The following is a 22,770-nucleotide window of genomic DNA, read 5'->3' as shown; positions in this document are numbered from 1 at the left end:
AGGGGTCGGGGTGTAAGCATTGGTCTTCAGCCTTCCCTGAGCTGGGGAGGAAAATCAGGCAGGGATTTTGCGCCCGTTCATTTTCTAGTTCAGGTTTTGACCCAGACAGTGTTAACAGTTAGTCATTCCATGCCAAAGCCAGCAACAATTGAGAAAGTTTCAACTCACTTCAGCATTTGCTGATGTACTGGCTTTAAGATTACAAATAACAGCAGGTCCCGGATAGATCTGGTGTAGGCACTTCGATTCCCTCCATCTGCAAAACGATCACCTAACTTTAGTTTGAAGTAGTATATAGAATAATATTGGTCATAAACCCCTGATACGAGTTCTTCCTAAAACATTTTCGAATGCTCGGCGCCAGTATAGTTTGTATAATTAGTGAATAAAGCTGAATGTTGTCAGTTGGTGTATCCGGTGTTTGAATGTTGGGTTTCACTATGTTTTATGATTCTAGAACAAGTAATTTGGAATGTGCAGGATAATGATCTCGAGCTTCTTTCTGTGGGTGAAGGCGCCAGATTTTGTTTTAATGAGCTGGACCTTCAATAACATTAATATTTATCCCAGCCCAGCAAAGCATAAAGAGATGCAGACACCATTCCAGCCAGCCCCTAGCTGCCCAATGCAGTGAACACTCCGAGAGTGGAACTATTGGCTCTGCAATTTATAAAACGCTGCATTGTCCAGCCGCTCACATTGGGAGAAAGATGCGCCATTGTCTGCGCTGCTCTGTGGTGTCTCCTTGCTCAATTAAACTCGCATTGTTTCCATGGTTTCCCCCAAAACACACATTGGGGAATCAAATGGACAAAGCGAGACTGTCGACTCTTTGTGCATCAAACATCCTTGTCCTCTGGGATCTCCCACCACCGCCACATCCGTCCAAAATCAACCTCGACCTGCCTGGAGAAATCGCAACAAATGCTCTCTGAATGTCTGTCCAAGAAATGGTGAGTCTGTTGGTTGAACGGGCCAGTTGTGTCATCGCAGAGAGAGGCCGGCGCTAGAACCCCCAGTCAAACATTCCCTGCCACCATTCGGACTTCAGGGAAACTGAGACTCGTTAAAGGGGCGAGAAGATGGAGAGAGACCTGAGAAGATTTCTGCAGCTCCTGTTCCTTGTGCTCAACGTGTTGCGTGTGGATTCCATGCAAACCGGTAGGTCCCTCCTGCCCTCGACTAGTTTGGGTTGTGTGTGTAGTGCAGCAATGCCAGATCTCACCCCTTCAGCCAATGTCCCTTCCTGTATTTGTTTTCTGTTTTCTTCACTTTCAACGTTCGCTTTGGCCGATCCGTTTGAGTTGGTTTTGTTGGAATAACCCTAAATATCGTATTCCAGTCTCGTTCCGTCACTTTAACATCCAGCTTTGTCCCACTTTTTTTCCTAGAAATATGCTTCTTCCTGCTCCTGCTCTTTTTGCCTCGTCCCTGATCCGAAATACATCACCCCCTTTACTGAGCTGAAAACAATTCTCTTTATAAAGGTCTGTTATGTTGTTTTAAAAAAAGTATCTGCTCCTCCTCATCCGATTGACGGGTATTTTGTTCAATATACTTTGTTTTGGTGTATAATAAAATGCGGGTAGATTACTGAGTGGGAAGGTATATAAACTTCTGCCTGGGATGTGCACAACCAGAATGAAAACTTCCAAATATTTCTGTCTTGCCTTTGTTCCCCTCTCTGAACTACGGATGTTCTGAGAGTGCAGTTATACTATCACTTGCAATTCATTTTCCATTTTTGTGGAACATAAGTTGAGTCAGGTCCCTACCTGCCTTTAGAGATAGGGACCATGTCCTTGAGACCCACCTCCTGCTCCCTGACCCTATTCCCACCAAACTGCTGACCACCCAACTTCCTTTTCTGGCTCTCATGTTAGCTGATATTATTAACAGTTCTCTCTCCTCAGGTACTGTCCCCCTCTCCCTCAAATCTGCCATCATCACCCCTCTCCTCAAATAAACAATGCTTGACACCCCCCGTCCTTGCAAACTATCGCTCCATCTCCAACCTTCTGTTCCTCTCCAAAGTCCTTGAACGTGTTGTCACCTCCCAAATCCATACCCACCTTTTCTGGAATTCCATGTTTGAATCCCTCCAATCAGGTTTCCGCCCCTGCCACAGTACCAAAATCCCTTCTCGTCCTTCTCGACCTGTCTGCAGCCTTTGACACGGTTGACCACTCCATCCTCCAACGCCTCTCCACTGTCAAACCAGCTGGGTGGGACTGCACTCGCCTGGTTCCATTCTTATCTATTTAATCGTAGCCAGAGAATCACCTGCAGTGGCTTCTCTTCCCACTCCCGCATTGTTACCTCTGGTGTCCCCCAAGGATCTATCCTTGGGCCCCTCCGATTTCTCATCTACATGTTGCCCCTCGGTGACGTCTTCCGAAATCGCTGATGACACTCCGCTCTACTTCACCACCACCTCTCTCAACCACTCCACTGTCTCTAAATATTTAAACTGCTTCTCCAACATCCAGTACTGGTTGAGGAGAAATTTCCTCCAACTAAATATTGGGAAGACCAAAGCTATTGTCTTCGGTACCTGCCACCGACTCCACCCCTGGCATCTGTCTGGGGCTGAACCACACTGTTCGCAACCTTGGTGTCGTATTTGACCTTTAAATGAGCTTCCGACCACATATCTGTGCCATAACTAAGACCGCCTATTCCCACCTCTGTAACATCACCTGACTCTGCCCCTGCCTCAGCTCATCCGCTGCTGAAACCCTCATCCATGCCTTTGTTACCTCTAGACTTGACTATTCCAATGCACTCCTGGCCGCCCTCCCACATTCTACCCTACGTAAACTTGAGCTCATCCAAAACTCAGCTGCCCGTGTCCTAACTCGCACCAAGTCCCGTTCACCCATCACCCCTGTGCTCACTGACCTACATTGGCTCCCGGTTAAGCAGCACCTCAATTTCAAAATTCTCATCCTGGTTTTCAAGTCCCTCCATAGCCTCACCCCTTCTTATCTCTGTAACCTCCTCCAGCCCCACAACTCTCCGAGATATCTGCACTCTTCCAATTCTGGCCTCTTACTCATCCACGATTTTAATCGGTCAACCATTGGCGGCCGTGCCTTCAGCTGCTGAGGACCTAAGCTCCGGAATTCCCTCTCTAAACCTCTCTACCTCTCTTTCCTCCTTTTAAGATGCTCCTTAAAACCTACCTCTGCCCTAATATCCCCTGATGTGGCTCGGTGTCAAATTCTGTTTGATACTCGCTCCTGTGAAGAGCCTTGGGACGTTTTACTACGTTAAAGGTGCTATATGAATGCCAGTTGTTGTTCTGGCAGAGTGTTCCAGATCATAACAACTCGCTGACTAAAAAAAAGTTTCCTCATGTTACCTCTTTCTTTTGCCAATTCCCTTCACTCTGTGTCCTCTGGTTACCGACCCTCCTGCCACCGGAAACAGTTTCTTCTTATTTACGCTGTCAAAACTCTTCATGATTTTGAACACCTCTATTAAATCTCCTCTTAACCTTTTCTGCTCTAAGGAGAACAACAACAACTTGCATTTACATAGCAGTGTAGTAAAATGTCCCAAAGCGCTTCACAGGAGCGTTATCAAACAAATTTTGATACCAAGTCACATAAGAGGATATAAGGGCAGATGACCAAAAGCTTGGTCAAAGAGGTAAGTTTTAAGGAGCGTCTTAAAGGAGATAATAGAGGTAGAGAGGCAGAGAGGTTTAGGGAGTGAATTCCAGAGCTTGGGTGCCTTGGCAGCTGAATGCACGGCCACCAATGGTGGAGCGATTAAAATTCAGGATGAGCAAGAAGGCAGAATTGGAGGAGTGCAGATACCTCGGAGGGTTGTGGAGCTGGAGGAGGGTACAGAGATAGGGACGGGAGTTGAAAACAAGGATGAGAATTTTAAAATCGAGGTATTGCTTTATCGGGAGCCAATGTTTGTCAGTAAGCACAGGGGTATTGGGTGAACAGGACTTGGTGCGAGTTAGGATACGGGCAGCAGAGTTTTGGCTGAGCTTAAGTTTATGGAGGGTGGAAGATGGAATGCCGGCCAGGAGTGTGTTGGAATAGTCAAGTCTAGAGGTAACAAAGGCATGGATGGGGGTTTCAGCAGCGGATGAGCTGGGGTACGGGTAGAGTCGGGTCATATTCCGGAGGTGGAAATAGGCGGTCTTAGTGATGGCATGGATATGTGGTTGGAAGCTCACCTCAGGGACAAATACGACACCCAAGATTGCGAACAGTCTGGTTTAACCTCAGACAGTTGTCAGGGAGAGGGATGGAGTAGGTGGCCAGGGAACGGAGATGGTGGCGGGGACCGAACAACCCCAGCTTCTCCGTCTCTCTACATAACACAAGTCCCTCAACCCTGGTACCATTCTAGGAAATCTCTGCTGCACCATGTCCAAGGCCTTGTCATCCTTCCTAAAGTGTGGAACCCAGAATTGAACACAATACTCCAGCGGAGGCCTAACCAGGGATTTATAAAGGTTTAGCATAACTTCCTTGCTTTTGTACTCTATCCTCTATTAATAAAGCTCAGGATCCCATATGCTTTTTTAAAGTCTTCTCCACTTGTCCTGCCACCTTCAGTGATTTGTGTACATACACCCCCAGGTGTCTCTGTTCCTGCACCCCCTTTAAAATTGCACCATTTAGTTTATATTGCCTCACCTCATTCTTCATAGCAAAATGTATCACTTCACACTTCTCTGTGTTAAATTTAATCTACAATGTGTCTTCCCATTTCACCCATTTGTCTTTGTCCTCCTGAAGTCTGTTACTATCCTCCTCTCTGTTGACTACATTTCTGAGTTTCGTGTTATCTGTAAACTTTGAAATTATACCCTGTATACCCAAATCCAGGTCATTAATAAATATCAAAGAGTAGTGGTCCTAATACCGACCCCTGGGGAACACCACTGTATACCTCCCTCCAGTCTGAAAAACAACCGCTCACCACCACTTTCTGTTTTCTGTCCTTTAGCCAATTTTGTATCCATGTTACCACTGTCCTTTTAATCCCACAGGCTTTAATTTTGCTAACAAGTCTATTATGTGGTACTTTATCAAATGCATTTTGAAAGTCCATATACATGACATCAACCAAACTACCTTCATCAACCCCCTCCATTACTTCATCAAAGAACTCAATCAAGTTAGTCAAACATGATTTTCCTGTAACAAATCCGTGCTGACTTTCATTTATTAGCCTGTACTTTAACAAGTGCCAATTAATTTTGTCCCAGATTATTGTCTCTAAAATTTTCCCCACCACCGATGTTAGGCTGCCTGGCCTGTAGTTGACGGGTTTCTCCCTCTCCCCTTTTTTTTCACACAATCACAGAATCTACAGTGCAGATAGAGGCCATTTTGGCCCATCGAGCCTGCACCGACACATATCCCACCCTATCCCCGTAACCCCACGTATTTAATCCCCTAACACTAAGGGTCAATTTATCATAGCCAAATCAACCTAACCTGCACATTTTTTAATAGGTGTGTAACATTTACAATCCTCCAGTCCTCTGCACCACCCCCACATCTAAGGAGGATTGGAAGATTGTGGCCAGAGCCTCTGCAATTTCCACCCTTACTTCCCTCAGCAACCCAGGATGCCTCCCACCCGGACAAGGTGACTTTTCTACTTTGAGGACTGCCAACCATTTTTGTACCTCCTCTTTATCTATTTTTATCCTGTCCAATATCACTATTGTGTCCTTCTTTACTGCTACATTGGCAGCATCCTCTTCTCCAGTGAAGACCAATGCAAAGTCCTCATTTAGTGCCTCACCCATACCCTCTGCCTCCACAATATGATCTCCATTTTGTCCCTAATCAGCCCCACCCTTCCTTTGACTACCGTTTTAGTACAGTATCAAATGGAGTTCCAGGAATGCTCCGGGTACTTTATAAACTGAAACCAAGTTAGTCCCAGTGTTCTGAGAGTGTGAGGGCTCAAAGCCCTACTCAAACCATTTAAACATTTCCCGGTGGTGAGTGAGGCTCTCTTTATACACGGCTCCACGAATGCATAGAGCTCTCTCAAGGCAGTGCAAATACAGATGTGCAGCCATTGGGAGTCTGCAGTATAACTCCCGTGCTGCCATGTAGCAAGTACTGGCTGCAGCCTCCGGTTTCAGGCTGGTAGTGCAGTATAACTACCCCCTTAGTCTATCTCATATCTGTAGGACGGGTATTGGAGCTGAGGTCTTGGAGCAAACTTTTTCACATTATCGTGTGCTACTTTATGGAATGTTTACTGTGGTACACTCGCTATAATTCACGTGTACTTATCTCCCAAGTACCACGTTGTATGAGGATGTGACATCATTAGTGTGGCAAACAAAGGCATCTAGTGTCAAAGGCATTGTTTAACTATTTCATGATAATGTTTTCCAATGCAATTATCAAAGTCCCATGTAAACAGGCTCAGAGAAACCGCTAACAATGGACTTGAGGGAAGAACAAATCAAATCAGTTTTAAACATTCTTCTGAATGTCCTAACCAGACTTCCCTGGAAACCCCAGTAATAAACGCTGAGAAGCACAATCAGTCTCTGTGTTCTCCATGTCATCCTTGGGTTGTGTGGTGTGAGGGAGAGGACAATGATAGATCTGAGCTCTGGCAGCTCTTTCATTCGGATCCCTGTAGAACCCTAATAAAGGTCCCACTTTATGACTTTACTACTGTATGCCCCATAGAATACAAGTTACAGCAGATTGCTCTCATTGTTAAAGAAAATAACTTCAATTTATAGCAATTCCAATAAAAGTTATTCCTATAAATTGAGGTAATTTATGAGAATTCCAAGGAGTGTTTTCAGACGTCCATTTCCTTACAATCAGGACACTCTTTATTTCCATTTTCATCTCTTTATTCTGATGCTTTTGCATGTTGTTAATGTTGAACAATTATGTCTAAAGGCAGACTACATAATGGTCAATAATTTAAAATATTCACAAAGGCCAAATATCATGCTTAAGGGACCACAGTGCTGGGATATAAAATATTTCCCCAGTTTAGTGCTTCAGGAAGGACTGTATGTCAGTTCCATGACAACTATTCCATGGGTCGGAGCAGAGTAACTTCCGTACCTAAACTCGAACGTCATACAAGCATTCTTAAGTGCAACTTTTTAATTCAGGAAGAAAAATCACCCTCCCTGATAGACATCTACATTTCTTATGACTTGCTCAATAAAAGACGAACCATATAAAATATCATGATCTCACATTACATTCGCTTTATATTGCTATAATCGTACATGGATGGAGAGAGTCAACTGTACCTGGATAAAATGTTTTTTTTAAGTATTTTGTCTGATCAGATTTGCTCAAATGCTGAGTAGCCAGTACATACAATCAATAATAGAACTGTGTTTTCTATTGCTCCAAGTCAGTCTGGTGGATTTCTGTGAACAGACCATCAGGGCTGATGGAATCATTGTCAACTCACACCAAGAATCTCAGAAGTACTATTATGTCACAGTCGGGACTGACTGTGGGTTTACAATGCAAGCGGCTTCCCCTCAGGACAAAGTTCAGTTCACATTTAGATTCTTCTTGGTGTACAGCCTGCTGAGAGAAACTTATATCCTTCAACCCACCACTGCGCCTCATCTACCGCAGCGCAACGCGACAGGACCTCTGTCCCGACTAAATACCAGCAGACCAGGGCAAAGAGCGGGCGTGCCGCCCCTAGGGGAGGAGGTCACTGACACATGCAATGCTGGATCATACGTACAATTTTATGACGGGAAGGATAGACATTCACCACCTATTGGCTCCCTGTTATGTGGGAAGACTATCCCCAAGCCTATTTTATCAACTGGGAACTACCTTTCTGTGAGACTGGTCACCAGAGGGCAACAACCCAGAGTGGACTTTGTTGGAGATTTCACATCCTTTAGACCAGGTAAGGGATACATTTTGATAATTTGGTAAAGAAAATACGGTCATATTTCAAATTATGTTTGGGTTGAGGTGGCACCTTAAAGAGGGAATACACCTTAAAGAGGGAATACTATTATCAGAATCAGAGTTAGTGTTAACATATTTGTGTGTTCTGTTCATTTCTATTAGTTTCAAATAAGTACTGATATCATCAATGCTGTTTTATAGATATGTGAAGAGAAAAAGATTAGTGAAGTCAAGCGTAGGTCCCTTACAGTCAGAATCAGGGGAATTTATAATGGGAAACAAGGAAATGGCAGACCAACTAAATACATACTTTGGTTCTGTCTTCACAAAGGAGGACACAAATAACCTCCCAGAGATGCCGGGGAACATAGGGTCTGATGAAAGAGAGGAACTGAAAGAAATCAGTATTTGTAGGAAAATGGTGTTAGGAAAATTGATGGGACTGAAGGCCGATAAATCCCCAGGGCCTGATGGTCTACATCCCAGGGTACTTAAGGAAGTGGCCCTAGAGATAGTAGATGCATTACTGGTCATCTTCCAGAACTCGATAGACTCTGGAACGGTACCCATGGATTGGAGGGTAGCTAATGTTACCCCACTATTCAAAAAAGGTGGTAGAGAAAAAGCGGGGAATTATAGACCGGTAAGCCTGACATCGGTTGTGGGGAAAATGCTAGAGTCTATTATAAAAGATGTAATAGCAGAGCACTTGGAAAGCAGTGACAGGATCGGACAAAGTCAACATGGATTTACAAAAGGTAAATCATGCTTGACTAATCTACTGGAATTTTTTGAGGATGTAACTGGTAAAATAGATAAGGGAGAACCAGTGAATGTGGTGTATTTGGACTTTCAGAAGGCTTTCGATAAGGTCCCACACGAGAGATTAGCGTGCAAAATTAAGGCACATGGGATTGGGGACAAGGTATTGACTTGGATAGAGAACTGGTTGGCGGACAGATAGCAAAGAGTTGGAATAAACGGGTCATTTTCCGAGTGGCAGGCAGTGACTAGTGGGGTACCGCAAGGATCGGTCCTAGGACCCCAGCTGTTCACAATATATATTAATGATCTGGACGAGGGAATTGGATGTAATATCTCCAAATTTGCAGACGACACAAAGCTGGGCGGGAGGGTAAGCTGCGAGGAGGATGTCGGGAAACTCCAGTACGATTTGGACAGGTTGGGTGATTGGGCAGAAACATGGCAAATGCACTATAATGTGGATAAATCTGAGGTTATCCACTTTGGTGGCAAAAACAGGAAGGCAGATTATTATTTGAATGGCAATAGATTGGGAGAAGGGGAAGTGCAAAGAGACCTGGGTGTCCTTGTGCACCAGTCGCTGAAGGTAAGCATGCAGGTGCAGCAGGCGGTTAAGAAGGCAAATGGTATGTTGGCCTTCGTAGCAAGAGGGTTCGAGTACAGGAACAAGGATGTCTTGCTACAGTTGTACAGGGCCTTGGTGAGACCGCACCTTGAGTATTGTGTGCAGTTTTGGTCACCTTACCTGAGGAAGGACATTCTTGCCATGGAGGGAGTGCAGCGAAGATTCACCAGGCTGATACCTGGGATGGCAGGAATGACGTATGAGGAGAGATTGTGTCGATTGGGCTTATACTCACTGGAGTTTAGAAGATTGAGGGGGGATCTCATCGAAACCTATAAAATTCTGTCAGGTCTGGACAGACTAGATGCAGGAAGGATGTTTCTGATGGCCGGGGAGTCCAGAACCAGGGGTCATAGTCTAAGGATAAGGGGTAAGCCATTTAGGACTGAAATGAGGAGGAATTTCTTCACCCAGAGAGTGCTGAACTTGTGGAATTCTCTGCCACAGAGGGCGGTGGAGGCTAGTTCATTAGATATATTCAAGAAAGAGTTGGATATATTTCTTGAGGCTAAAGGGATCAAGGGATATGGGGAAAAGGCAGGGACAGGGTACTGAATTTGGATGATCAGCCATGATCACATTGAATGGCGGAGCAGGCTCGAAGGGCCGAATGGCCTACTCCTGCTCCTATCTTCTATGTTAAGGGAATTATGGAGACCAACTATGATTGGCCTGATTGAACATTATTAGAGATACAGTCATAAGGCCCGGAGTTGGGATCACCTGTGCTTGTTATTTCAGGTGCCTTACACTGTTAGTTGGATTCAATGGGGATCATTTTGACGTTGGGCAATAGTGTAAAATGGGCGATATCAGATTTGCCACCTGTTATACGTCTCTTCCGAGTTCCATTGAAGTCGATGGAAAAGCGTGGCTATTACTATTAGCAATATAAGCTGATGAATACTTAACGCAATCTTATGGCATTTCTCTGTCTGCTATTTTAATGGGAGCATTAACCCTTTTAAAATAAATTAAAGAGAGGTCACAAATGTGCTAAGCATTTGCCTATTAGGAGATTTCAGAGGGCATTAAGAACCAGACCACACAGGTTTGCCCCCTGAAAGGCAACAGTGAACCAGTTGGGTTTTTACAACAAGCTGACAACGTTTGTGGGCATTTCTTTAGTCAAATCACAGAAATGGCCAGAATTCGATTCCACTATTTACCATGGTGGGATTTGAATTTTCAACCTCTTGATTTCTAATCCAATACCATAGCCACTAGACACAACTGGGCCAGATGACTGTTGTCAAGCTTAAATATTATGTTTCATTTTATAAATGCTGGATGGTATTAAAATGGCTGTGATGGTTCTTATTTACAAATAAGTACAAACAAGTACAATATTTGAAGAATCAGAAAGGTAGGGCATTCATTAAATAAATACAAATTCATAAATCATAAGCAATTAAATAATAAATACAATTAAATATATAAATAATAATTGAATATTAAAAATTGAACAAATAATTAATTAATTAAATACAAAAATACTTACAGCATCTAAAGAGTCAGAAATGTGTTGCATTCATTCTCCAGAATGCTATAGGGCCAGATTTTGCTGGAGCGGGGCATCTTGCGACGTGCCCCCTTAATTAGACTTGTTCGTGCACATGACACAGCACAGTGTCAGCTGGCTCAGTGAGTAGCACACTTACCTCCTGAGTTGAAGGTTGTGGGTTCAAGTCCCACTCCAGGGATTTGAACACATAAAGCTAGGCTAACACTCCAGTGCAGTGCTGAGGGAGTGCTGCACTGTCGGAGGTGCCGTCTTTCAGATGAGATGTTAAACCGAGGCCCTGTCTGCTCTCTCAGGTGGATGTATTTTGAAGAAGAGCAAGGGAGTTATCCCCAGTGTCCTGGCCAATATTTATCCCTCAACCAACATACCAAAAACAGATTATCTGGTCATTATCACATTGTTGTTTGTGGGAGCTTGCTGTATGCAAATTGGCTGCCGTGTTTCCTACATTATAACAGTGACGCCACTTCAAAAGTACTTCATTAGCTGTAAAGTGCTTTGCGACGTCCAGTGGTCATGAAAGGTGCTATAGAAATGCAAGTCTTTTCTTAAGTTTAAAAAAAATTTTGCCCACAAAGTTGCTGCAATTGCGAGCTGATAACGGTGCAGCGAGGGCAACAGGACATCAGGGACCTTGGTGAACAATGGGACAAGCAGTGCATCTCTATAACCAAAGAGATTGAAGGATTGAGAAATAAACAGCGGAATGACCGAGAAGGAGGGTGAATTAGAGTTTGTGAATTCAGTGTCAAATCAGGTACAGAAAGAGAAGTAAAGAGAGGGGAAGATAGATTGGATTAAGAGAGAGAAAAAAGAGATAGAGAGGAAAAAAATGTAAAAAGTTGACATTTTTAAAATCTCCTAAAAAAATTCACAACCTGAAGGAATGAGACTCCACACTTTTAATTGTTCACTTTCTCGGCAAGAGAGGTTGATTGGCGTCATTAACAATTCTCACATCATTTAAAGGGTACTTCTGTTATTAATTACTAGACTTAACTTTCTGTGGCGAGCTTAATGGGCGATTAATGTTCAAATGTAGCAACTTCATGAAACTCATGGGGAGGCTAAGGATGAGATGTTTTCATGAAGAATTCGCAATTCATGGGGTATCTCTTCCTCGCTACAAGTTGTTGGACGATTCAGACGCCATTATATTTTCAGCAAAATCTGGCCCAAACTATTTAAATATATTCCTAATGTTTTGACACTTTCCGTGAAGTTTGTATATCACCCTGGATTTTAGAAATTTTGTGGATTTTAAGTACAATGATATAAACCAGGCCTTTCAATAACTTATTGTAGGTACTTTTGTAATTCTAACTTAATGTATCACTTAACTGATATGCACAACTGATTGAAGCATTCCGTTCCTCTTCAAATCGAGAATGGTATTAGCTATATTCCATTTTGTAGGTGAAATGTTTATTTTCCACTAGTTGGATGGATATATATAAATTATTCTACAAATGTGTATGGGATTGGTGGGATGGAATGGGTGTGGATGGGATGGGATGGGTGTGGATGGGATGGGATGGTGTGGGATGGGCGTGGATGGGGTGGGGTGGGATGGGTGTGGATGGGGCGGGATGGGATGGGTGTGGATGGGGTAGGATGGGTGTGGATGGGATGGAATGGGATGGGTGTGGAGTGGATGGGATGGGGTGGGATGGGTGTGGATGGGATGGGATGGTTGTGGATGGAATGGGATGGGATGGGGTGGGATGGGTGTGGATGGGATGGGATGGGAGTGGATGGGATGGGATGGGTGTGGATGAGATGGGATGGGATGGGTGTGGATGGGATGGGATGGTGTGAGATGGGCGTGGATGGGGTGGGATGGGTGTGGATGGGATGGGATAGGTGTGGATGGGATGGTGTGGGATGGGCGTGGATGGGGTGGGGTGGGATGGGTGTGGATGGGGCGGGATGGGATGGGTGTGGATGGGGTAGGATGGGTGTGGATGGGGTGGAATGGGATGGGTGTGGATGGGATGGGGTGGGATGGGTGTGGATGGGGTGGGATGGGTGTGGATGGGATGGGATGGTTGTGGATGGAATGGGATGGGAGTGGGTGGGATGGGTGTGGATGGGATGGGATGGGAGTGGATGGGATGGGATGGGTGTGGATGAGATGGGATGGGATAGGTGTGGATGGGGTGGGATGAGTGTGGATGGGATTGGTGTGGATGGGATGGGATGGATCTGTATGGGATAATTCAGTCAGACATTAGCAGGTCAAATATTGGATGGCCGTGGTCCAGCATTAACAGAGTGCAGTTGATGTGGAATTACTACCCAAAACCTCTACACCTATAAGTCCAAATACAAAGATGTTTGGCACAGGACTCGCCCTTCCATTCATGCTCCTCGATCAGTTCTATTCTCTTGTGCATTGCAGCCTGTGTAAAGTTTTTTCTGAGTTGCTGAACTATCTGTATGTAAAACCACTTCTCCATCCAATGTCCTCAAAGACTCCCTTGATCATGACTTATCCAAGCAAACATGCTCCAACAGTCAGTATGCGAGCATGATGCTAACGTCTGATTAAATAGCTCCCTGATTATGAAGAGTCACTATGTGCGGTACAAACCACATTAACTGAACAATTAAAGAAAAAGTCATTTCTGTTATTACACCGAAATTTAACCTCAATCGCAGCACTAAATTACCAATGACTGAATTCATTTTTGTTTTGCTAAACTAAGTTTGTAAGATATGGGTACATTAGTTAATGTTATTATGCTGTGCGCACTTCCTGCCCAACTTCGTGTTGTCATGAATTTTGGTTACACTTTTATGTAAACACTTAACATTGAAACTGCCTATGTAAATGTTAGAATGAAAACCCTGTATGTAAACACTTGCCTGTAATAATGTGGCTGTGGGCTCGGGCCAGAAGGCCCTGCAGGCTGTGGAGTGAGTTTCTGAAGTCTCTCTCCCAACCACAGTCACCATCTTGTTTGTAAAAAAATATATATTCATCAACTGATCTTGGGCAATCTAGCAGGTAATTGACTGGATAGTAAAGATGATATGCTCATTCTAATACCTTTGCATTGGAAGTGGAGTATCTGAATGTAGTCAAGTTTGCAGATGATACAAAGATGAGTGGGAAAGCAAGTTGTGCAGAGGACTCAAAGAATCTGCAAAGGGATATAGATAGGCTAAGTGAGTGGGCAAACATTTGGCAGATGGGGTATAATGTGGGAAAGTGTGAGGTTATCCACTTTGGCAGGAAAAATAAAAAAGCAAATTATTATTTAAATGAAGAGAGATTATAAAATGCTACAGTTCAGAGAGACCTGGGGGTCCTTGTGCATGAAACACAAAAAGTTAGCATGCAGGTGCAGCAAGTAATCAAAAAGGCAAATGGAATGTTGGCCTTTATTTCAAGGGGGTTGGAGTATAAATGCAGGGAAGTCCTGTACAGGCTACAACTGTACAGGGTATTGGTGAGACCACACCTTGAGTACTGTGTACAGTTTTGGTCTCCTTATTTAAGAAAGGATATACTTGCATTGGAGGCAGTTCAGAGACGATTCACTAGGTTAATTCCTGAGATGAGGGGGTTGATTTATGAGGAAAGGTTGAGCAGGCTGGGCCTATACTCATTGGAATTTAGAAGAATGAGAGGTGATCTTATTGAAACATATAAGATACTGAGGGGGCTTGACAGGGTAGATGCAGAGAGAATGTTTCCCCTCGTGGGGAAATCTAGAACTCGGGGGCATAGTTTCAGAATAAAGGGTCACCCTTTTAGAACTGAGATGAGGAGGAATTTCTTCTCTCAGAGGGTCGTAAATCTGTGGAATTCTCTGCCCCAGAGAGCTGTGGAGGCTGGGTCATTAAATACATTTAAGGTGGAGATAGACAGATTTTTGCAAGATGATATGCTCATTCTAATACCTTTGCATTGGAAGTGGAGTATCTGAATGTAGTCAAGTTTGCAGATGATACAAAGATGAGTGGGAAAGCAAGTTGTGCAGAGGACTCAAAGAATCTGCAAAGGGATATAGACAGGCTAAGTGAGTGGGCAAACATTTGGCAGATGGGGTATAATGTGGGAAAGTGCGGTGGCATAGTGGTTAGCACTGTTGCCTCACAGCGCCAGGGACCCGGGTTCGAATCCGGCCTCGGGCGACTGTCTGTGTGGAGTTTGCACATTCTCCCCGTGTTTGCGTGGGTTTCCTCCGGGTGCTCCGGTTTCCTCCCACAGTCCAAAGATGTGCGGGTTAGGTTGATTGGCTATGATAAATTGACCCTTAGTGTTAGGGGGATTAAATACGTGGGGTTACGGGGATAGGGTGGGATATGTGTTGGTGTAGGGGTTACAGGGATCGGGTGGGATATGTGTCGGTGCAGGCGCGATGGGCCGAAATGGCCTCTATCTGCACTGTGGGGTTTCTGTGATTCTGTGAAGGGAGTGAAGGGTTATGGGGAGTGGGCAGGGAAGTGGCTTTGAGCCCAAGATCAGCCATGATCTTATTGAATGGCGGAGTAGGCTCGAGGAGCTAAGTGGTCCTATTTCTTATGTTCTTATGAAGCTTTCAAATCCTTAATCACAGGTTTCAAATCTTCAGAGTGCAGTGAGGAGTCATACTTCCAATGTCAAAATGGAAAATGCATTCCCATGAGTCTGGTCTGTGATTCAGAAAGTATTGATAACTGTGGGGATGGCAGTGATGAGTCTGGACATCTCCCAGCAAAATGCAAAGGTAAGACGAGGATATTTACCTTGAACAGAACACACACAGTGACATAAATTGGAATTTGAACCATAGAATCACATAGCACAGAAGGAGGCCATCTGGCCTATTGTACCTGTGTCAGATTAAATCTATAATATTTCAGGAATCAGAAACAATTCCAATATAACTCCATACAATCTACTCTTGCTACCTTTTTGGAATAAGTGTACGACCAAACGATGCACTGGGTTAGCACTGGCCTGGACAGAGCGGGACAAATATCCTTGCGGGGAGGTTTGCTAGCACTGTTGGGGGGGGTTTAAACTAGCTTGGCAGGGGGGTGGGATACAGAGGGGAGCTGAAATAGGGGGGGATGTGCTGCCAATTATAGAGAAAAAAACAAGTCAGCTTGGTAGACAGGGCAAATATATAAGGGCAAGGCTGGAGGGCATCTATTTTAATGCAAGGAGTCTTGCAAATAAGGTGGATGAACTGAAGGTGTTGATAAACACATGGGAGTATGATATTGTTGCTATCACGGAGACATGGTTGAGGGAGGGGCAAGACTGGCAGCTCAATATTCCGGGGTACAGAATCTTCAGGCGAGACAGAGGGGGAGGTATAAGAGGAGGGGGTGTCGCAATATTAATTAAGGAGTCAATTACTGCAGTAAGGAGGGATGATATATTAGCAGGGTCCTCTAATGAGGCCATATGGGTGGAGCTTAAAAACAAAAAGGGGGCAAGCACTTTGCTGGGAGTGTACTATAGCCCTCCAAACAGTCAGGGGGAGATAGAGGAACAGATATGTAGGCAAATCTCAGAGAAATGTGCAAATAATAGGGTAATAATAATGGGGGATTTCAACTTCCCCAATATTAACTGGGATAGTCAGAGTGTGAAAGGCTCAGAGGGTGTAGAATTCTTAAAGTGCATCCAGGAGAGCTTTTTGAGCCAGCATGTAGAAAGTCCTACAAGAGAGGGGGTGGTACTGGACCTAATTCTAGGGAATGTGGCCGGCCAAGTGGAAAAAGTGCTAGGAGATGAGCACTTTGGTGATAGTGACCATAATATGGTAAGATTTAAGGTGGTCATGGAAAAGGACAGGGATGGGCCGGAAATAAAGGTTCTAAATTGGGGGAAGGCCGATTTTAATAGGATAAGGCAGGATCTGGCCAAAATGGACTGGGATCAGCTACTTGTAGGAAAATCCGCATCGGAGCAATGGGAGGCATTCAGAAGGGAGATTGAGATCATACAATGGCAACATGTTCCCGTAAAGGTCAAGAGTGGTTCCAAAAACCGCAGGGAACCGTGGATGTCAGGGGATATACGAGAATGGATTAGGAAAAAAAGGAGGGCTTTTGGTAGATACAAAAGGCTAAAGACGGAGGAAGCCCTAGAGGAGTACAAAAAGTGCAGGGGGATACTTAAAAAGAAATTAATATGATAAGGCAGGATCTGGCCAAATTGGACTGGGAGCAGCTACTTATAGGAAAATCCGCATCAAAACAGTGGGAGACTTTCAGAAGGAAAATAGAGAGAGTACAACGCCAACATGTTCCTGTAAAGGTCAAGGGTGGGACCAACAAGCAAAGGGAACCTTGGATGACAAGGGATATACAAAAATGCATTAGAAATAAAAGGGGGGCTTTTGGCAGTTACAAAAGACTAAAGACGGAAGAAGCCCCAGAGGAGTATAAAAAATGCAGGGGCATACTTAAAAAAGAAATTAGGAGGGCGAGGAGGGGCCATGAAATAACACTGGCGAGCAAAATAAAGGAAAATCCTAAGATGTTTTATAAGTATATTAAGGGCAAGAGGATAACCAGGGAAAGGGTAGGGCCCATTAGGGACCAAAGTGGCAATCTGTGTGTAGAGCCAGATGATGTAGGCGGGGTTTTAAATGAATTTTTTGCATCTGTGTTCACTATGGAGAAAGACGATGCAGACATAGAAATCGGGCAAGGGGGCTGTGACATACTTGAACATATTAGCATCGAGAGGGAGGAGGTGCTAGCGGTTTTAGCAGGCCAAAAAGTGGATAAATCCCCAGGCCCGGACGAGATGTATCCCAGGCTGCTGTGGGAGGCAAAGGAGGAGATTGCAGGGGCTCTGACACAAATTTTCAGAACCTCTCTGGCCACAGGGGATGTACCAGAGGACTGGAGAACAGCTAACATAGTACCATTATTCAAGAAGGGTAGCAGGGATAAACCAGGGAATTACAGGCCAGTGAGCCTAACATCTGTGGTAGGGAAATTATTGGAAAAAATTCTGAGGGACAAAATTAGTCTCCACTTGGAGAGGCAAGGATTAATCGGGGATAGTCAGCATGGCTTTGTCAAGGGTAAATCATGTCTGACAAATCTGATTGAATTTTTCGAGGGGGTGACTAGGGGGGTGGATGAGGGAAATGCTGTGGATGTGGTTTACATGGACTTCAGTAAAGCTTTTGACAAAGTCCCGCATAGGAGACTGGTCAAGAAGGTAAGAGCCCATGGGATCCAGGGTGCCTTGGCGCGTTGGATCCTAAACTGGCTGAGTGGCAGGAGGCAGAGGGTGATGGTCGAAGGTTGCTTTTGTGACTGGAAGCCTGTGTCCAGTGGGGTACCTCAGGGATCGGTGCTGGGTCCCTTGTTGTTTGTGATCTACATAAATGATTTGGATGAGAATGTAAAAGGTATGATCAGTAAGTTCGCAGATGACACGAAAATTGGTGGGGTGGTAAATTGTGAGGAGGAAAGCCTCAGGCTACAGGACGATATAAACGGGTTGGTCAGATGGGCGGAAAAGTGGCAAATGGAATTTAACCCTCAAAAGTGCGAGGTGATGCATTTTGGACGGACAAATAAGGCAAGGGAATACACAATGAGTGGTAGGACCCTAGGAAGTACAGAGGGTCAGAGGGACCTTGGTGTACATGTACATAGATCCCTGAAGGCAGCGGAACAGGTAGATAAGGTGGTTAAAAAGGCATATGGGATACTTGCCTTCATTAGCCGAGGCATAGAATATAAGAGCAGGGAGGTTATGATGGAGCTGTACAAAATGCTGGTGAGGCCACAGCTGGAGTACTGTGTGCAGTTCTGGTCGCCTCACTATAGGAAGGATGTGATTGCTTTGGAGAGGGTGCAGAGAAGATTCACCAGGATGTTACCTGGGATGGAGCGCCTCAGCTATGAAGAGAGGCTGGACAGGCTGGGGTTGTTTTCCTTGGAGCAAAGAAGGCTGAGGGGGGACCTGATTGAGGTGTACAAAATGATGAGGGGCACAGATAGGGTAGACAAAGAGGAACTTTTCCCCTTAGTAGGGGGGTCAATAACAATGGGGCATAGATTCAAGGTAAGGGGCAGGAAATTTAGAGGGGATTTGAGGAGGAACTTTTTCACCCAGAGGGTGGTTGGAATGTGGAACTCAATGCCTGAAAGGGTGGTAGAGGCAGGAACCCTCACAACATTCAAGAAGCATTTGGATGAGCACTTGAAATGCCATTGCATACAAGGCTATGGACCAAATGCTGGAAAATGGGATTAGACTGGACAGGGATGGATGGGCAGCGCAGACACGATGGGCCGAAGGGCCTCTTTCTGTGCTGTAAAACTCTATGACTCTATGAGATCAAGGAGGGGCCATGAAATAACACTGGCGAGCAAAATAAAGGAAAATCCGAAGATGTTTTATAAGTATATTAGGGGTAAGAGGATAACTAGGGAAAAAATAGGGCCCATTAGGGACAAAAGTGGCAATCTGTGTGTGGAGCCGGAAGATGTAGGAGGGGTTCTAAATGAATTTTTTGCATCTGTTTTCACTATGGAGAAGGACGATGTAGACATAGAAATAGGGCGGGGGGGCTATGATATGCTCGAACATATTAACATCGAGAGGGAGGAGGTATTGGCGGTTTTAGCTGGCCTAAAAATGGATAAATCCCCAGGCCCGGATGAAATGTATCCCAGGCTGCTGTGTGAGGCAAAGGAGGAGATTGCGGGGGCTCTAACACATATATTCAGGACCTCTCTGGCCACAGGGGATGTGCCAGAGGACTGGAGAACCGCTAATGTAGTACCATTATTCAAGAAGGGTAGTAGAGAAAAACCGGGGAACTACAGGCCAGTGAGCCTAACATCAGTGGTAGGAAAATTATTGGAAAAAATCCTGAGGGACAAAATTTGTCTCCACTTGGAGAGGCAAGGATTAATCAGGGATAGTCAACATGGCTTTGTCAAGGGAAGATCATGTCTGACTAATTTGATTGAATTTTTTGAGGGGGTGACTAGGTGTGTGGATGAGGGTAACGCAGTGGATGTGGTATACATGGATTTCAGTAAGGCCTTCGATAAAGTCCCGCACAGGAGACTGGTCAAGAAGGTAAGAGCCCATGGAATCCAGGGTGCCTTGGCACATTGGATACAAAACTGGCTTAGTGGCAGAAGGCAGAGGGTGATGGTCGAAGGTTGTTTTTGTGACTGGAAGCCTGTGGCCAGTGGGGTACCACAGGGATCGGTGCTGGGTCCCTTGCTGTTTGTGGTCTACATTAATGACTTGGATATGAATGTAAAGGGTATGATCAGTAAGTTTGCGGATGATACAAAAATTGGTAGGGTGGTAAATAGCGAGGAGGGTAGCCTCAGTCTGCAGGACGATATAGATGGGTTGGTCAGATGGGCGGAACAGTGGCAAATGGAATTTAACCCGGAAAAGTGCGAGGTGATGCACTTTGGGGGGACTAACAAGGCAAGGGAATACACAATGAATGGAAAGACCCTAGGCAAGACGGAGGGTCAGAGGGATCTGGGTGTGCAAGTACACAGATCCCTGAAGGCGGCGGAACAGGTGGATAAGGTGGTAAAAAAGGCATATGGGATACTTGGCTTCATTAGCCGAGGCATTGAATGTAAGAGCAAGGAGGTTATGATGGAGCTGTATAAAACACTGGTTAGGCCACAGCTGGAATACTGTGTGCAGTTCTGGTCGCCACACTACAGGAAGGATGTGATCGCGTTAGAGAGGGTGCAGAGGAGGTTCACCAGGATGTTACCAGGGCTGGAGCGCTTCAGCTATGAAGAGAGACTGGGCAGATTGGGTTTGTTTTCCTTGGAGCAGAGGAGGCTGAGGGGGGACATGATTGAGGTGTACAAAAATAGGATGGATGCTGAGGAGCTTTTTCCCTTAGTAGAGGGGTCAATAACTAGGGGGCATAGATTCAAGGTAAAGGGCGGGAGGTTTAGAAGGGATTTGAGAAAGAACTTTTTCACCCAGAGGGTGGTTGGAGTCTGGAACTCACTGCCTGAAAGGGTTGTGGAGGCAGAAACCCTCACAACATTTAAGAAGCATTTGGATGAGCACTTGAAATGCCGTAGCATACAAGGCTACGGGCCAAATGCTGGAATATGGGATTAGATTAGACAGGGCTTGATGGCCGGCGCGGACACGATGGGCCGAAGGGCCTCTATCCGTGCTGTATTACTCTATGACTCTATGAAATGTGTCCCCTGTCTGTTGGCTGTATGAGTCACGTATTAAATTAGTTTGTGGCATCTTAACCCAGTTCCTAGTTAGATTGGGCCCACAGCACAAACCTGCTTGTCTGTCACTAATTCACACACTCTCACTCTGAGAGGCTCAGGGTGACTGGTGTGGGTCATAGAAATGCTCATACTTGTGAGCTTGGGCCCAAGGTACATGGCCGGGGTAGAAGGCTCTTCATTTAACTGTACAATGTCTGAACTGGGAGTGTTTAATGCCTTGCCCACTGACAGTTTATATCACAAATGCCCTTAAATTTCCTTCAATAGCTGGAAATAGCCCAAATTTCCAATATGTGCTTCCAGCGAGCAAGGCTCCCCACTGCGAAGACAAACTTCGAAAATTAGCTGAGTGCCTGAGATGGGAAAGAAAGCAAGAAAGACGAAATGGTATTGATCAGATAATGTTCAGTCTTGAGCAATGAGAGACCCGTGGAGTTTGAAGGACTAGCTGAGTGTAGAGATTGGCATCAATAGGGGCGATTTTTAATCGTATTGTATTTTGACTTTAACGTACTTCATATTAGCTGTTTAGCATTTAGCACCCGGCGAAAAATAGCGCTGGCGATCGCTAACTTCAGTTTTAGCGCCCCAAGAGGGAGGTCAAGCGCTAATTCAAGCTCCAATTCCTTCTCAAAGCGCTAACCCCGAATATCGGGCCGGTGCGTTCTGCAGCGTTACGCACTGGGCCACGTAGCGCTGCCACATGGATGGGCTCCTCCCCTCATTAAAGGGGAGGGCTCAAGCCCACAACTCTGCGGGGCCCTACCTGGACCACCGGGGAGCAGGGTACCGTGCCAGCAGCCCAGCACACGAGGAGTGCCGGGCTGCCAGATCACGGCACGGACCCTGCGTTCAAAGACACAACAGGCCGCGACAAGTAAGTCAGATGATTTTTTTCCCCCCCTTTACTTATCGTCCCAGGAGTCTCCTGCCGCTCTATTCCCGCCCCCTGAATCAGTCGCTGTCATCGCCTGGCGCAGATTCAGGGGGTGCGGGCCAATTTTGCAGGCGGGGTGAAAATGGGGTGCTGCGCACAGTGATAATGTCATCATCACCTGCACACTGGAGCAAGGCACTATCTGGGGGCGCTAACAAGAGGCGCAAATGCACCGAATTTCTTGCCCAACGTTCCTCCAACACAGGCCACCTATGCATTCCCTACTTCCTTTGCCCCCCCATTAGCGGTCATGCCTTCAGCCATCTAGGCCCTAGGCTCTAGAATTCCCTCTCCACCTCTCCTTCTTTAAGATGGTCCTTAAAACCTACTTCCTTTTACCTACCTACCTACAAGAAGACATTAATACACTTGCAGATTGGGCATATAATTGGCAAATGAATTTCAACACAGATAAATGTGATATTACATTTTGGTAAGAAAAATTTACTTGGAAAATAAGAATCTAAATGGGGTAGAAGAGCAAATGGATCTGGGAGTACAAATTGCTGGAATGTGTATAGGCCACCAAACAGTAGTGGTAATGTAGGGCACAGTATCAATCAAGAGATTAGAAGTACATGTAACAAGGGCAATACGGAAATCATGGGGGACTTTAATCTACATGTTGACTGGGCAAATCAAATTACCACTAATGGTGTGGAGGACTAATTCTTGGAATGCACGCGAGATGGTTTCCTGGATCAGTATGTGGAGGAACCAACCAGGGAACAGGCTATTCTGGATCTGGTACTGTGTAATGAGAAAGGGCTAATCAATAATCTTG

At 45.2% G+C, this 22,770-nt stretch overlaps 1 protein-coding gene across 1 annotated transcript in view; it reads left to right on the top strand.

Moving 5' to 3' along the window:
- Positions 1–461: 461 nt before the first annotated feature.
- The window catches only part of ldlrad2 (low density lipoprotein receptor class A domain containing 2), a 47,389-nt gene continuing 25,080 nt past the window's right edge, over positions 462–22,770 (top strand). Inside the window, exons 1-3 of the mRNA XM_085966769.1 lie at positions 462–1,161; positions 7,390–7,908; positions 15,397–15,546. Coding sequence (XP_085822895.1) covers positions 1,083–1,161; positions 7,390–7,908; positions 15,397–15,546 — 748 coding nt within the window. The 5' untranslated portion in view covers positions 462–1,082. The remainder of the gene's footprint in view (positions 1,162–7,389; positions 7,909–15,396; positions 15,547–22,770) is intronic.

The sequence above is a fragment of the Somniosus microcephalus genome, chromosome 25 (genome assembly GCF_052327205.1).
Source record: "Somniosus microcephalus isolate GS21.2 chromosome 25, FLI_Smic_1.0, whole genome shotgun sequence".
Taxonomy (NCBI): domain Eukaryota; kingdom Metazoa; phylum Chordata; class Chondrichthyes; order Squaliformes; family Somniosidae; genus Somniosus; species Somniosus microcephalus.
The sequence above is the reverse complement of the archived record's forward strand: the minus strand, read 5'-3'. Positions and strand labels throughout refer to the sequence as shown.